This window comes from Phyllostomus discolor, chromosome 6 (assembly GCF_004126475.2).
Source record: "Phyllostomus discolor isolate MPI-MPIP mPhyDis1 chromosome 6, mPhyDis1.pri.v3, whole genome shotgun sequence".
Taxonomy (NCBI): domain Eukaryota; kingdom Metazoa; phylum Chordata; class Mammalia; order Chiroptera; family Phyllostomidae; genus Phyllostomus; species Phyllostomus discolor.
This window is the reverse complement of record NC_040908.2, coordinates 155,979,807-155,994,443: the sequence shown is the minus strand read 5'-3', so window position 1 is coordinate 155,994,443 and position 14,637 is coordinate 155,979,807. Positions and strand designations below refer to the sequence as shown.

Below are 14,637 nucleotides of genomic sequence, written 5' to 3'. Positions count from 1 at the left end.
TTCTCTAGAATTCCGGTTTACATGCTTTTGTTCTTTTACCTCCTTCCTTGTTCCAGTGAAACATTACTTGCTGGATGTTTAGGCATGAAAAATAGTCCTACTTCTACTAGGGAACTATAGCCTGGGGTTTCAGATTTATCTAGTCTTATACGACTCTTGTTTTTTCTAAACCCCCGTAACCCTTCCTCAAAAGCTATCCCTTCTGAGACTTTAATCAGTCCACTCTCTTGGCCTGTGAGGCACAGTCAAAACCTGCTCTCACACCTACAGGGTTCCCATGCATAATAAATCCACTTTACATAATAACTAGGTGCTTTCTGGATCCATGAATTCCCCCATTTAAAAAGCCTTCACTACAAGCCACACAGAACCTGCAGGATGGCTTGCAGTGTGAAAAAGACTCTTAAAGATTCTCGGGTTCTCGGAATGACTGATATGCCAGAGAACGACCCCAATGAGGGCCAGAGGTTAGGAGGTAAAATCATGTGACCTCTCTCTTCTGTTGTATGCTCTTTCCCCAGCAGCTTTTTCATCCCTCTGATAGTCTCTCACCCTTTCTCTTCTGATTTCCTCTTGATTTCAGGTACCTGTGTGTTTGCAGAGGGAGTGGTGTCCCCCAGATTGCTAGTGCCATGTCCCCTGCCTCTCCCTAACTTTCCCGTCGTGTCTCTGTGACGAGGACTCTGAGTGGCCTGCATCGTGCCCTACACTAACTTCAGCCTGGAGGGTGTGCCGGGTGACTGACTGGGCACGCGTGTGTGCGTGCATGTGTGCTGGCGTGCTCTCTGTCTCTGCTTGATCCAGGGAGTCGTCTCTCCCGGAGGGCAGGGACGACTTCACATTGCTCGATCACCCGAGCATCCTGCTCCGTGCAGAAGCTCAGTAAATATCTGTAGAACTGAATTGTCACTAAAGCTGAGCGGCAGTGGCAGGGCTCTTGGTAAGGACACTGTCCCGGGGACAGAACTCAAGCCATGGCTCATTTTCTCCTGGCACTGCTGGCGTGTTGATGGGTATCCCCCAGAAACCAGACGTAAGGCTACCCTTTGAGGAACCCATAAAGGGAGAAGCCTGAATAGAACTTAATTAAGGCTCTCCTCGGAGCCATCCCAGGTTGCTGGGGAATGGCCCGAAGGCTCATGAGAGCAGAGCCAGAATAACCTCCCACAAAAGCCTTTAGGCTGTAGGACACCAACGGATTGACACTTAGAACCCAAATAAGAGGATTTTTTTTTCATTTTTTGTTTTTTAAAGACATTATGTATTTTTTAAGAGAAAAATTTTTAAAGATTTTATTTATTTATTTTTAGAGAGGGAAGGGAGGGAGGAAGAGAGAGAGAGAGAGACATCAATGTGCGGTTGCTGGGGGCCGTGGCCTGCAACCCAGGCATGAGCCCTGGCTGGGAATCGAACCTGCAATGCTTTGGTTTGCAGCCCATGCTCAATCCACTGAGCTATGCCAGCCAGGGCTTGATATTATGTATTTTTAAAGAGAGGGAAAGGAAGGGAGAAACAGAGGGAGAGAAACATTGATGTGAGAGAGAGACATTGGTTGCTGCTTGCATGCCCCCAACTGGGGACCTGACCTGCAACCCAGGCATGCGCCTTGACTGGGAATCGAACCAGTAACCATTCACAGGCTAGTGCTCACAAACTGGTGCTCAATCCACCGAGCCACAGCAGCCAGGGCTAAAATAAGAGGATTTTTTAGATTTTTCCTGTCTTACCTCCCAAAACTTTTCTCCTTAACAAAATTAGGAAGAGAGAATTAAGAATCAAATAGCACAACAGTAACTTAAAATCCTGAATCAATGGACATTTCATTGCTTTTGTCAATTGCTTCTGATCAGGTATATCATCATTATGTTCCATTAATAAATCACAATAACAATGTAATAATAGCTAACATGATTTAGTGCATCTTCTGTGTCAAGCACCTGCTAACTGCATTCCATGTATTGCCTGATTTAACCTTCACAGCAATTAGTTAATCTCCCCACACTGCAGATGTGGAGACAGAGTTTTAGAGATGTTAAGTAATTTGCCCAGGGTGGCATAGCCAGTGAGTGAGGGATGCGGGACTGGAAGCCGTGCTCCTCCCTCCTCCGTGTGTGCCAAGGGTAACAATCTTCATAGCTGCTCCTCTTTTTAGGCTGAGCCTCATGTGTTTGCTCTGACCAAGATACCCTATTCATTTGTGGGACCTTTGTGCTCTTCATGGCCCCTCTCACCCCATCCACTTCGTTTTTCAGTTCACCATCAGGGATCCTTTATAGAGAGCCAACGAACTGACCGTGTCTCCCCACTCTCCACCCTAGGGTGGACCTGACCATAACTACACCAAGGAGAAGATCAAGATCGTCGAGGGAATCTGCCTCCTGTCTGGGGACGATGCTGAGTGGGATGACCTCAAGCAGCTGCGCAGCTCACGGGGGGGCCTTCTTCGGGATCACGTTTGCATGAAGACAGACACAGTGTCCATCCAGGCCAGCTCTGGCTCCCTGGATGACACAGAGACAGAGCAGCTGTTGCAGGAAGAGCAGTCTGAGTGTGGCAGTGTCCACACGGCAGCCACTCCTGAGAGGCGGGGCTCTCTGCCAGACACGGGCTGGAAACATGAACGCAAGCTCTCCTCCGAGAGCCAGGTCTAAGTGCCCATGTTGCCCTCCCTCCCTGCCTGCTCCTTCTCTTTATGGACGTCCAGTCTTTGTGCTCGCTTGTACAACAGGCCCCCTTCCTCTGTACTTGCCCCACTCCTCCCCATCCCACCCCGTAACTGCTCCCGAGCCCAGGAGCTGTTTTTATCTGAGTCCGTAACTACCTGTGCACAAGAAATGATGGCGCATCCTGGAATTTACCATGAACCTCGCCTCTGGCACTCCATCCTGAGCCCTCCAAAACTAGGCTCGGTAGTGATTCCTCGTCAGTACAGAGCTCCACCTCCCTCCCCCTGGCGCCCTCAGTGCCTGCCCCACAAAAGCTGACGATCCAAGACTGCACTCTCCCCCATCAGAGCTGGCCTGACTGCTCCTCTGAGAGAACTGGCCCACCAGGGGCTGAGCAGGGGATCATGGGTAAAGAGAGAGATGAAGGAGAGAGGCTGAGAGGAAGAGGAGTCGGCCCAGCTGGTATGGGCATCTGGGAAGCCTCTAGCCTCAAGTGCATTGCTAATATGAAAAAGCTTTTAGGGGTGGTTGGGCCTGAGTGTCCTGTCCGTTGCTGGCAATGGATATTATTCTCACTCTTAAGAGTTGCTTGTGTTGCAGTTGGTGAGATCTGGGTGTGGCTTAAGCTATTCTTCCTCCTGCTAGGATGTCTGGAGCCTCTTCTACCTTCAGATGGCTGGGGGACCCAGTGTGGCCGCTGGCTAATATGAATTCCCTCCTCGTGCCACCACTGGCCGGCACCTCCCTAAGTCTCTGATTGGAAGTGACCAGGTTGTGAACCAGCTGCCTGAGTGAACGTGGGGCCCTGAGGGCTGAGTCTGCAGCGTCTGAGAAGCACTGTCTAGACCCAACATAGCACATCAGCCGAACTTTAATGTTCTATGATGCTCTCCCTCATTCTCTGGGATTTTTGAGCACAAAGATCCAGAAGCAGACTTTCAAAGAAGGGCCAGAAGTGTTCATAAGTGGTCAGGAAGAGCGATTGAGTTAGGAACGTGGGGCCCACAGAGCCTAAAGGGAAGTCTCCATGAGGTTGAACTTCCTATGTTCTCTCTCGGGTGCTCAGGGATCCAAGTGGGCAGAGAACCTGTGGCTATGAATGGTGAAGTTCCCATTCCAACTCTCCTCCCAGCTGAGTGACTGACTTTCTGTGCTGAGATGCCACCTCTTGGTTCCTGCTTACTCAAAGGGCACATCTCACCCTAGATCACGGGAGTTGAGAATTTGTCTGTGCTAAAACATCTACCTAGTTCATTCTCATTCTCTCTCGCCTCTCTCTCTCTCTCTCTCTCCCTCTCTCTCTCTCTCTCTCTCTCTCTCTCCCTCTCCCCCTCTCCCTAGTTTGCTTTTTCTGACCTAGTCTTGTGGGGCCTGTGGTAAGCAAGACTAAATAAAAATGCAAAGTCGGGGGCAAGGACTAAAAAGGTTGAGAGAACCACTGATGGGGCCCTCTCAACGCAGGGCAGATCCAGACCGCTTCCACACAGGAATCAGATAATAAAAGAGGACAACAAGGGCCGAGAATGGAGGGGAGGGCATCCAGGGGTAATCTCTTGATTTGAAACATCTATGGTTATTGGCATTGAGAAATCAGCTGTCAAAAGCAAGCACAAAAGGAAAATAAGAGCAAACATTTTCTGAGACTGCTTGAGCCTGGTGCCGAGGCCTTAGCCCTGCCCTCAGCAGCCAGCCCCGGGTCTCTGTGCAGAGCAGCCAGGCCAGGCCAAGAAGGCTTTCCCAGCGCATGGCAGCGGAAAGGTGAGGTGCCACTTCCAGGAGCAAAGGGGCGTATTTCACGTTTGAAGGGGAAGTAAAAGAAGGAGCACTTTTGGTCCTCAGGTTCACAGCTGGGAACCGTGGAAAGTAGAAAAAGCGGCATTTTCTTGAAAGGGGGAAGGATCTTATTGCACTTGGGCTGTTCAGAATGTAGAAAGGACATATTTGAAGAAATATCTATTTGAGCACTGATTTACTATGTAAAAAGCAAAATCTCTCTGTCCTACACTAATGGAAGTGATCGTCCCGCGCTCATGTGTAATGGTTTTAACGTTACTCACTGGAGAGATTGGACTTTCTGGATTTTATTTAACCACTATGTTCAGTATTTTAGGACTTTATGGTAATTTAATATAAATTTAGCTTTTCTTAATCACCTTGCCTGGCTTGGAGTCATGACTAATAGCCGCACCTGCTCTGTCTGGCAGGCCCATGCCGCGGGGAACCCGCTTGCAGGCATCACCTCTGAGTCCTTGGGGGATGTGGGGATGCTGATGAGCCACGAAGGGTGTGAGGTTCCTGGCTGGGGGGTTCAGCTCATCTTGAGAAGGCAGGTCAAGACTAGAGTTCCTTGGCTTCTGAAATCCTCATTCCCTCTAGAGGAGGGACAGTAAATAAGTTTCTTCTGGAGGACTGCCCCTGACTGGTTGGTAGTGGCTGCCTGAGGTCCTGTCCACACTCAATGGGAAAGCGACATGATCTTCAGTGATACAATACTTGGGCACTAGGGCACCAGAAGAAAGTGTCATGGCATGTATGCTGTGTGTCTTGTATTTCTGTTCTAGGTCTACGAGGACTTCATTGTCACAGAACTTGACTTTGCCTTGCAGTGATGGTCACTGTTGAGACTATCCAATGTAAGGAAAGTACTGGAATGGGGACAAGGAGAGCTAATTCCGGTCCCAGGTCTACCACTAGCTCTGTTGGATCTTAGTCAAGATTCAGTTCCTCTGAGAATGGATCAAGTGAACACTAAGATTTCTTTTCTTTTTATTTTTTTTAATTTTTTTAAAAATTTTATTTTGGAGAGCAGGGAAGGGAGGGAGAAAGGGAAAGAAATTGGTTGCTCTCTGCCTTCTGCCAGCACCCTGATAGGGGCAGAGCGCAGAGCCTCCTACCCTGGCCTGTGCCTGACTAGGAATCGAACAGGCGACCTTCCGGTTTGCAGGGTAATGCCCAACTAATGAGCCATGTCAGATGGGGCAGATTCCTTTTCTTTTTAAAAGCTGTCCTCTCATAGCTCATCCACTACAAGTCAAGGCTAGAACAAGGAGTTGGGGATCTCTTTCAGGTTCTCTCAGTGAATACTGGGACTCATGCAAGTCTCAATGCCAGACATAAAAGTTTATGTCAAGGCTCAATAGTTGATTTTCTAAACCACAAATCACTTATAGAATAACGCTCTCATTCATTCATCTCCTACTGTGGGTCAAACACTACCTGTGCCTGGGCACAGAGCTTCGAGTCTGGCATCAGCGCTCCTGCCTCAAAAAAAAAAAAAAAAAAAAGAAGAAGAAAGAAAAAGAGAGCAAGACATACTGAAGCCCCTTATATTTAAATGACAGTAGATTTGAGTATAAATTATAGCATATAATTCTTCCAACTTGGTGAGGAATAGGCGTGCTAGAACAAAAGCAAGTGGACTAGCTCAAGGATGACCATCCCCCCATTCCACCACTCTTTTCTGAAAACACACAGAAAAGAAAGATGTGTTAAGCAATGAAATCCAGCCTCAAGCACAAATTTATATACCTGTAGGAAGTGCCCCTTCCCAAAGCCTCAGGGTCACAGACCAAGCCATGAACAGTGACCACTATGGTTCATGTAGAAGAAACTCACAAAGGACCTTTCATATAGGAGGGGAAAATGAATGCATCGAACATAAACCATTTTATTGGAAAACTGGAGATGTTTCTGGGAGAACAAAGTTTGGTGAATACACTTTGCTACCTTGTGACAAGTCAACCCATTTTAATCAGGCATTCGGCACTCACTGCGTTGCCTTAGAGGTCTCCCTAACTCTGTCCTGTTGTTTCAGCAGGAGATGGGAGAGAAAGGGGCTGGCCTGGTGGTCCAGGTCTTGACAAGAATGTGGCCACTGGCAAATGAGAATTTAGTAGCAGCCCCAAGAACTAGCACCCTATTTTCAGGCAATAAAAACGTGCTGGCTCTTAGTTTCCTTTCCTGATCCGTAAAATGCAAAGGTTGAAACAGACGATTGCTAAGGTTATTTCTAGCCTGAAACTTGTGTTATGTTCCTTCCAGGATGTAGGGGATGTAACCAGTGTTGAGAACTCCTTGTCTGGTTCTTTGGATATAAAACCTGAAACTAATAAATAGGGAGATGATGAGTCAGTCCAATTCTAACAAACTGGATGTATTTTTGCAAACTAATTATATCACAATATAGTCCCTGCCCTTCTTTCTATATTGTATGAACACACTGGAAGCTAAGATGAAAAGATCTGTGGCCCACAGTGGGGTCTCCACAGCGTGCAGTGAAGTTTTCACCGAACGTAGGCCTGCGGAAGACAAAGTGCTGCAGAGGAACTTAGGAAAAGCATGTACAAGAGCTGAGGGTGCACAACGTTCTAAGGTGACATTCAAGGGCATCGAGTAAGCTTTAGTTATTTCTACTTATTTGGACACTGATTTTTAAAATGTGGTCGAGCCCTTTATATGGCTAAAGAAACAGTCTATAAGTGTATCTTCACATGTGAAGACCCCTCAACTGATCCACTTAATACTGGTGCGTGTTTGGGGATGTTTCAGGCAGCCTGTGTTTCAAAACATTCCCTCACCATTTATTTTCTCTCCAGATCCTTCTCCCATTAACCAGCTGGCAGAGGCTAAGCAGAATTTTATTTCCAGCCAAGGCTCCAACTCAACTTTGGACTCCCTGACATGATGTTAAAACAGATCCAGGCAGCCTAATTAAGGGTCTGAATTTAAACCCAAGGCTGAAGTTAGCCCCAAGCTACACAATCTGCTTATTTCATTTTACAAGACGCAAAGAGCAAAGAACTCACTTATTTTGCCCTTCTCCGTGGTTTCTTTCCTCTAGCCCCTGTTACCCAAGTCCCTATCTCTCCCTTCTGCCTCCTTCCTCTTTGTGGGGCTGATGCTACTGTGGTCTAAACTCTTGGCGAGCCTGCATTTTGGGGGCTGTGGGAAAATGGACTTCAAGAAGAAAAAAAAAGGTTATTTATTCCTTCATTCAAACAGCACCTATTAAATGCAATCAAGTGCAAGCTGGGAAAGGCCTTGCAGTCTTGGAAACCAATCAAGGCACTAAAACCCATAGCCACTTGAGATCTGTGTTAATGTCACTGCTGCTGTCTCCAGAGAATAATGCAGGGGGTACCTGGACTGAAAGTTGAAAGGAAGTTAGTCACTAAAGCTGCTCCTCTTAGGCTCAAAATAGGGATCTGTGTCCCATGGTAGGGAGCAGAATGCAGCTTGTAATTATGAAATGAGCACTGTCCCAGCCCTAGCAGGCTTTTCAGAAATACCTAGCACGGTTATTCAGCAGCCACAATGTCCGGCATTTGTTTCCTGCTTCTGGTTGCAATGACACAGTGTTCACTTTGACATCTTACACCCACAAGGGTTTCACTGCTCTGTTCGTACCTTCCTTATGTAGAACTATGGAAAGGCCCCTGGAATAAAGAAGGCACACATCACACCAATAAATCCATAGATACATGCTTTGGTGATAATCCTGGACTGCGAAAGATGACTGGCCAGACATTTACTGACCACCTATTGTGGACAAGGAACCATGTTAGGTTTCTGTAAGGCCCTGCAGGATCTGCCACTCCTTGCCCATTTTCCATCCGACCTCATCTCCTACTACTCTCCTACTGCCAACTACATACTCTGGTCTGGCTAGCTACACGGGCCTCCCTGTTTTTCAAACCTGCCAGCTATGCTCCCAATTTAGGGTCATTGCATAGCTGTTCCCTGGTTGGCACTTTCTTCCTCTAGAGACACTCAGGGCTAATTCCTTTCCCTTCTTCAAGTCTTTGCTCAATGCAATCTTCTCAAAGAAACCCACTTTGATCACCCCTAATAAAATTGTAGTCTTTCCAACTCTACTTCCCAATGCCTTTTACTCTTTTTTTTCTTTTCCCATTGCACATATTGTCTAGTAATATACTATATGTCTTGATTGTCCATGTGTCCTGACTATAATGTGAGCTACTGGAGAGATTTTTTTGTTGTTTCTATTTTGCTCACTAATTAGCCCAAGTGCCTAGAACAGTCCCTGCACATACGAGGTGCTCAATAAATACTTTTTAAATGAATGAGTGAAGAAATTATTGGAATCAGACATCCATTGCCCACCTTCTTGTGTGGGCAATGGATGTCTTGCTTTACCTAAACCATGTAGAACAAAGAGGGATTTTGACATCTTGTTCTAAAACTCTCTGGGACCCAGACTTCACATGTGCTTTATTGAACAAATTTCAGGTTACCATCATCCTCTCCTTAAATGTAATCTTCCTTTTATTTCCAGTAATATTTAAATAAAGTAAACATGCCAATGACCAATGACTGAAGAAGACTATTTCTACATATTCATAACCCATTTCTCAAAGGTGTGACTTTTTTTGCCTGGTTCCTCTCTCCTTCTCCTGCCTATGAATCTGTCATCATCTCCCATTTTCATTTTCTCCACTTTCCCACTCTGTGGTCTCACCCACCACCCCAATTTCATTTTTTCACTCTACACAGATGATTCCCTAATCTAGATCACTTGAGCCCTAGTCTCTTCTCCCAGCTTTCATTCTGTATTTCCTGGGCCTACTTAGATGATTCCATTTGAATGTCTCATTGGTACATAAAAGTAAACAGACCTAAAGCTAAACTCCTTGCCTTCCCTTTGAGACTGGCTTCTCCTGATTTTCTCCTTTCATTTGGGCAATCGCCACCTCCCAGTCCCAAGGTTCAAATCCTGGCATACTCTTTGACTCATCTCCCTAAATGGGTCCAGCCTTATCTTTGCACCTACTCTAGTTGGTTGCCAAATCCTTCACTTTTTTCTGATTCTGTTCCCATTTTCAGGGCTATTACCTCATATCAGAATCCCCACTGTAACCCATTTTAGGCAACCAAGCAAATTAGTTTTCGTAAAGTGCAGTTCTGATTCTGTCACTCCCTTGCTCAGAAACTTTGTAATCCCTCTCACTTCCCACTTCAAGTATAAATTCCTTACCCTCCTATTCAAGACCCTACAGGAGTTGTTCCTAACTTTTTCTGTCAATCTGTGTCCCACTACTTCCCAGCATGAACGCTGCTCTAAAGTCAAATTCACATGTTCCATTCCTACATATGATGCACTTTCTTGTCTCCATGCCCTTGCTCCTATTTTCCTGCTTCTAGACATTCTCTTAGCTCCTTCTATTAAAATAATAGTATCAATGGGAAAAAATTCATTTCCCTCCCTACCAAGTCCCCCTATGAAATAGTTCCTTGAAATTCCAGGAATGTTCAAACAATTTTCAGGCACACACACAAATACACATATTTTTAGAACCATATGTAAGAAAATCATTCTATATATGCTTTTATGCAAGTTACCTTTTTTCAATTAAGCACAATTTATACATTTTCTATACCACATATATAGATTAACCACATTCTTTTTTTAAATTCTCACTTGAGGATATGTGTATTGATTTTTAGAGAGCGGGAAAGGGAGAGAAACATCGATGTGAGAGAGAAACATAGATCGGTTGCCTACTGTACCAATCCCAACTGGGGATTGAACCCGCAAACTAGGAATGTGCCCTGATTGGTAATTGAACTGACCCACCCACCCACATTCTTTTTAACAGTTGCATATACCATAATTCATGTAGCAAGTTCCCTAGAATGGACATGTAATGTCCAGTGGGTTTTCCCCTTATTTTAAGCAGTGCTGCAGTGAGTATCTTTGAATACTTTTGTTTTCTGCATTCTTGCATAGATCTGTAGGACAAATTCCTAATAGTAGCAATACTGGCCCAGAGATTAGGTACATTTTACATTTAATAACAGGTAACTCATCCCTCTAAAAGTTTGTACCAAGTGTACTGTCTGGCTGGAGAAACTTTCCCCTTATCCCTTCAGTTGGTCTAGCTGGTCAAATAATTTAAATGACATGCAGCAGATTAACAGGAGAAAATCAAATTTAACACATGACCACAGGGAATTCACATTAGCACAAAAATTCGAAAGACAGACAAAATGAGGTATATATGTCATTTTGGACTAAGGAGGGGGAGGGAGGTAGGCAATTCACAGGTAGATAAGAGCAAACATTTGGTTAAAAATAAAATTCTTGCCAGGCCTCCCAGGTACAACGGGACAAAAGGGAATCTAGCAGAATAGATTTTTGTTTGGATTCTCCCAGTCTGCCACACTTCATTCATATGTGCTAGGGTGAATACATTTGTGCTAAGGTTCCCTTCCTGAAGCAATTTTTTAAAAAGATTTTATTTATTTAATTTTAGAGAGGGAAGGGAGGGAGAAAGAGAGAGAGAGAGAAACATCAATGTGCAGTTGCTGGGAGCTGTGGCCCGCAACCCAGGCATGTGCCCTGACCAGGGAATAGAACCCGCGACACCTTGGTTCGCAGCCCGGGCCCAATCCACTGAGCTATGCCAGCCAGGGCACCTGAAGCAATTTTTTACATCTCTGCCACACTGATAGATTAAAAAAATAATTGTCTTATTACTTTTACCCATCCCTTTTCAATTTTTTTAACATGTTGGATAATCACATATCCTTTAAACCCCATCATCAAATTTCTCCCATCGCTTAAGTGGCTACAGCTTTTCTTTTATATAGTCTCATACTGCTAGTCTATATGTTTTATTCCTCCGACCAGTGCAGTTTGCAAATCCCTTGGGAGGAGTTGATCGTATTCTTGGATACATTGAATGTAGAGCTGAACAAAAATTTGAGATCACATTAACAAGTCGTTCATTTTTATAAATAACGGGAATATCGCGTTTCTAGAATGCATTACTGTTCAAAGGCCTTCCCTAACCATTCGATTAGTTATATTAAATCTTCACATTAAGCTTGGAAGGAAAACATTGTTATCCCGTTTTACAGATGAGGAAGCTAAGCTCCAAATGGTTTTCTGACAAAAGTGGTTTACTCAGAGCAGGTCTAAGACCAGACGCCAGCATCTTGCTTCTTCCACTATATTCCAGCTGCTTTTCATTTCCCTTCCGCACTTAGCTGCACAAAACAATATTTGGTGAATGAAATGACATTTAAAAAAATCTCCAGATGTTGACAGCAGCCTAAATATAGTAATCAAATAAAGCAAACATGCTGACAGCTGGATGCACAGCTCTCCACACACACCTTTTTTTTTTTTTTGCGCTTCCTCGTTGGGTGGTCGGCAGCTTTCGCTCCATTGATGCTCTGTCACCCCACCCGAGCAGGCAGCGCCAGTTCTCAACGTAACACACCCGCGCGCACGGCCCCTTTAAGGCTGTGGACGGCGCGTGCCCACAGGCCCTTCAAATGGACCAATAGCAGAGCGATGGGCGGCCTGTCGAGAACCAATAAACAACGAGGACACTGCGGGGTGTGCGGCGGCCCAAGCGGTTTCAAACGGCTTAGTGAAGGCCCCTCGGTTCTGACCCGGCGGAGGTGAGTGGCCGGTGGGCCCGACCCACCCGCTCAGGCCCCGGGATCCGGGCGTCGCGTGCGCGGAGCGTCCCTGAACCCCGGGCGTTGGGCCTCCACGGACGCGTGCCTCCTTCTCCGCAAGAACCCGGCGGGTCTGACGCGGCGAAGCGGGGCGGAGGCCCTGGACCCACGGCTGGGAGGGTGGGGGGCGTGGGCGCTCTGGTGCGGACGAGGCCGGGGCTGGGATCCGGGTGACTAGAGCGTGGCGCGACGGGGTGCGGGGCGGCGGCGTCGGAGGGATGCGGGAAGCGTAGGGCCGCGCCTGGCTGCTGAGGGTGTTCCGGGACTGGGGCGGGGGCCCGGCGAAACGGCAGTGTTACAGTGCCCATCGCGTGATTGTTAAATGAATGAATGAGTGAATAAGAATCTGTGAACGCCGTAATGGTTGTTAAGGCCCTGGTCACCTCAGAGCCTGACAAGGACAGCGGCATCGGGCCTGCCTGTGCACCTGTGTCCCTGTCGGCTTGCTGCGATTTTAACAATTCCGATCATACCGCTCCGCCCTTACGCCTTCTTTCTCTCTCTAAAGGTGTCAGTAGAGTTCAGGTGTCTTTCCAGCGCTGAACGTTTGGGAGACCAAAACAATAGCCAGCAGTTTAGGTTAAGTAGGGCTTGGTACTTCAAGGTGGGAACTCGGTAAACTAGATTTCTTACTTTTTAGCTTTTACCCGTCTTTGGCTGTTGAGATAGTTATCCTGCAATTGTGGTAATCGTCAGGCAGGATTTAAATGTATCCCGTTTTGTATCTGGGACAGAAAATGATGAAAGCGATTTCGCCACAGTGGCTACTGTGTTAGAAAACATTTACACTGATGAATCTCCGCAAGTGAGTTTTCCCACTCAACATTAGAGGGTGAAGTAGTTTTTGCAGATCTTGCCCCAAATTTATGCATGGCTCTAATTTAATTCTCATGGGAACCAGGGCATCAAATCTTGGCCCAGAAAGCCTGCCTGTCTTATTTTATACATAATTATAGTAATTGAAAGCTCATTTTTAGAGAGGTGAACTCCTCCCACCTTCATTTCATCACCCTGAAAAGTCCTCCTTTGACCTAAAGAGCCAATAAATCAAGCTACCAATCTTTTGAAAATTTTAAGTCTAAAAGATTTGGACTTTTCTTAAGTGACTTGACAAACTGTAATGTTTTTCTAAAACTTGATGTAGGAAAGGTGAAATTGATTTCTTTTGGCAATATATATTAACCCTAGTTGGTAAACTCAAAAGAAATTTACACAAGTTTTTAAACTCTGTTCATTCAGGCAATGGCAAGGAAAGGTAGTCCATAAAAATATACCTTACACTTTATTACTTTTAAAGTTTTGGTCATCAACTTTGAATTATGAACAGTGGTATATTGACAGCTGACAGCTCAATTTTAGTCGCTGAGTTTTAATTACAATAAATTTGAGTACCTTAATACTGAATACAGTTCTAGGTTTGGGGGGAGGCAATTAAAAATAGCAAACATCTTTAACAATGCCTTAGGATATTGTTAAAGATCTTGAGGAATGAAAACTTTGTTTTTAAGGTTTTATTTATTTTTAGAAAGAGGGGAGGGGAGGGAGAGAAACATCAATGTGTGGTTGCCTCTCGCGCGCCCCCTAGTGGGGGGCCTGGCCCTCAACCCAGGCGTGTGCCCCTATGGGAACCGGAATTAAACCAGCCATCCTTTGGTTTGCAGGCCGGCACTCAATCCACTGACCCACACCAGGCTGGGCCAACACCTTTTCTTCACATTGGGGTAAAGCCAGGCTTTCTTAGCCTTCTTTGACTTAATAGAGTCTGATTCACTCATTCAACAAATATTGAGGTTGATGCCAGAGGATAACAATGTGTTGAACATTGTTCTAGATTCTGGGAATACACTAGTGAACCAGAAAATGACAAAGCCCCTGACCTAAGGGAGTTTGACAGTTTTGTCTCCTGAACAATTTGCTTCTACAGTTTCTCTGGCCCAGCTCTCATTCCTGAACAAACCAAATGCTCAAATACTTTACTAGCAGGGGCTAACATTTATTGAAGTGCTCACTAGTTGCCACAATTTATTGTTTTTAATACAACTTTTTACAGATGAGGAAAACTGTCTTAGAAAGGTTTTGCAAGTTGGTCAAGGTCACACAACTGATAGAACCTAAAGTTGAACCTGAGGTAGTCTGTCTCCAGGGTCTTTGTTTTTAATCTGTGGCTGTACTGTATGAAGTAATGGAATCTGTTAGGGAGAATTCAGGAGCATTTCTGGGTAGAATCTCCCTTGTTTTGTTAATACTTCTATCAGAGACATGATGAAATATGGGTGATAGACATGGTAGTATTTAGAGGGAGATGGAGCAGTTTAAAATACAGTACTACCATATGAGGGATGTATAGCTGTGGCAGTTGGGGAGCACACTACAGGGAAGCACAAAATTAAGTTCTTGACCTGATTATCATTGGTGGATTCCCGGTGGTCAGTGTTGCAGAGTTTCAAGATTCGTAACCGATTCTCATATTCTTACCTCTAGA

The 14,637-nt window shown here is 45.5% G+C and overlaps 2 protein-coding genes across 6 annotated transcripts in view; both read left to right on the top strand.

Moving 5' to 3' along the window:
- Positions 1–6,303, top strand: part of LRP4 (LDL receptor related protein 4) — a 50,048-nt gene extending 43,745 nt beyond the window's left edge. Inside the window, exon 38 of the mRNA XM_028514963.2 lies at positions 2,319–6,303. Within this exon, the coding sequence (XP_028370764.2) occupies positions 2,319–2,651 (333 nt within the window). The 3' untranslated portion in view covers positions 2,652–6,303. The remainder of the gene's footprint in view (positions 1–2,318) is intronic.
- Positions 6,304–12,018: 5,715 nt separating this feature from the next.
- The window catches only part of CKAP5 (cytoskeleton associated protein 5), an 88,231-nt gene continuing 85,612 nt past the window's right edge, over positions 12,019–14,637 (top strand). The window contains exon 1 of one of the 5 annotated variants that reach the window (XM_036029334.1): positions 12,019–12,095. The gene's annotated coding sequence lies outside the window, so the exon portion shown is untranslated. The remainder of the gene's footprint in view (positions 12,096–14,637) is intronic. The other 4 variants (XM_028516486.2, XM_028516483.2, XM_036029336.1 and 1 more) reach the window with 4 other exon arrangements.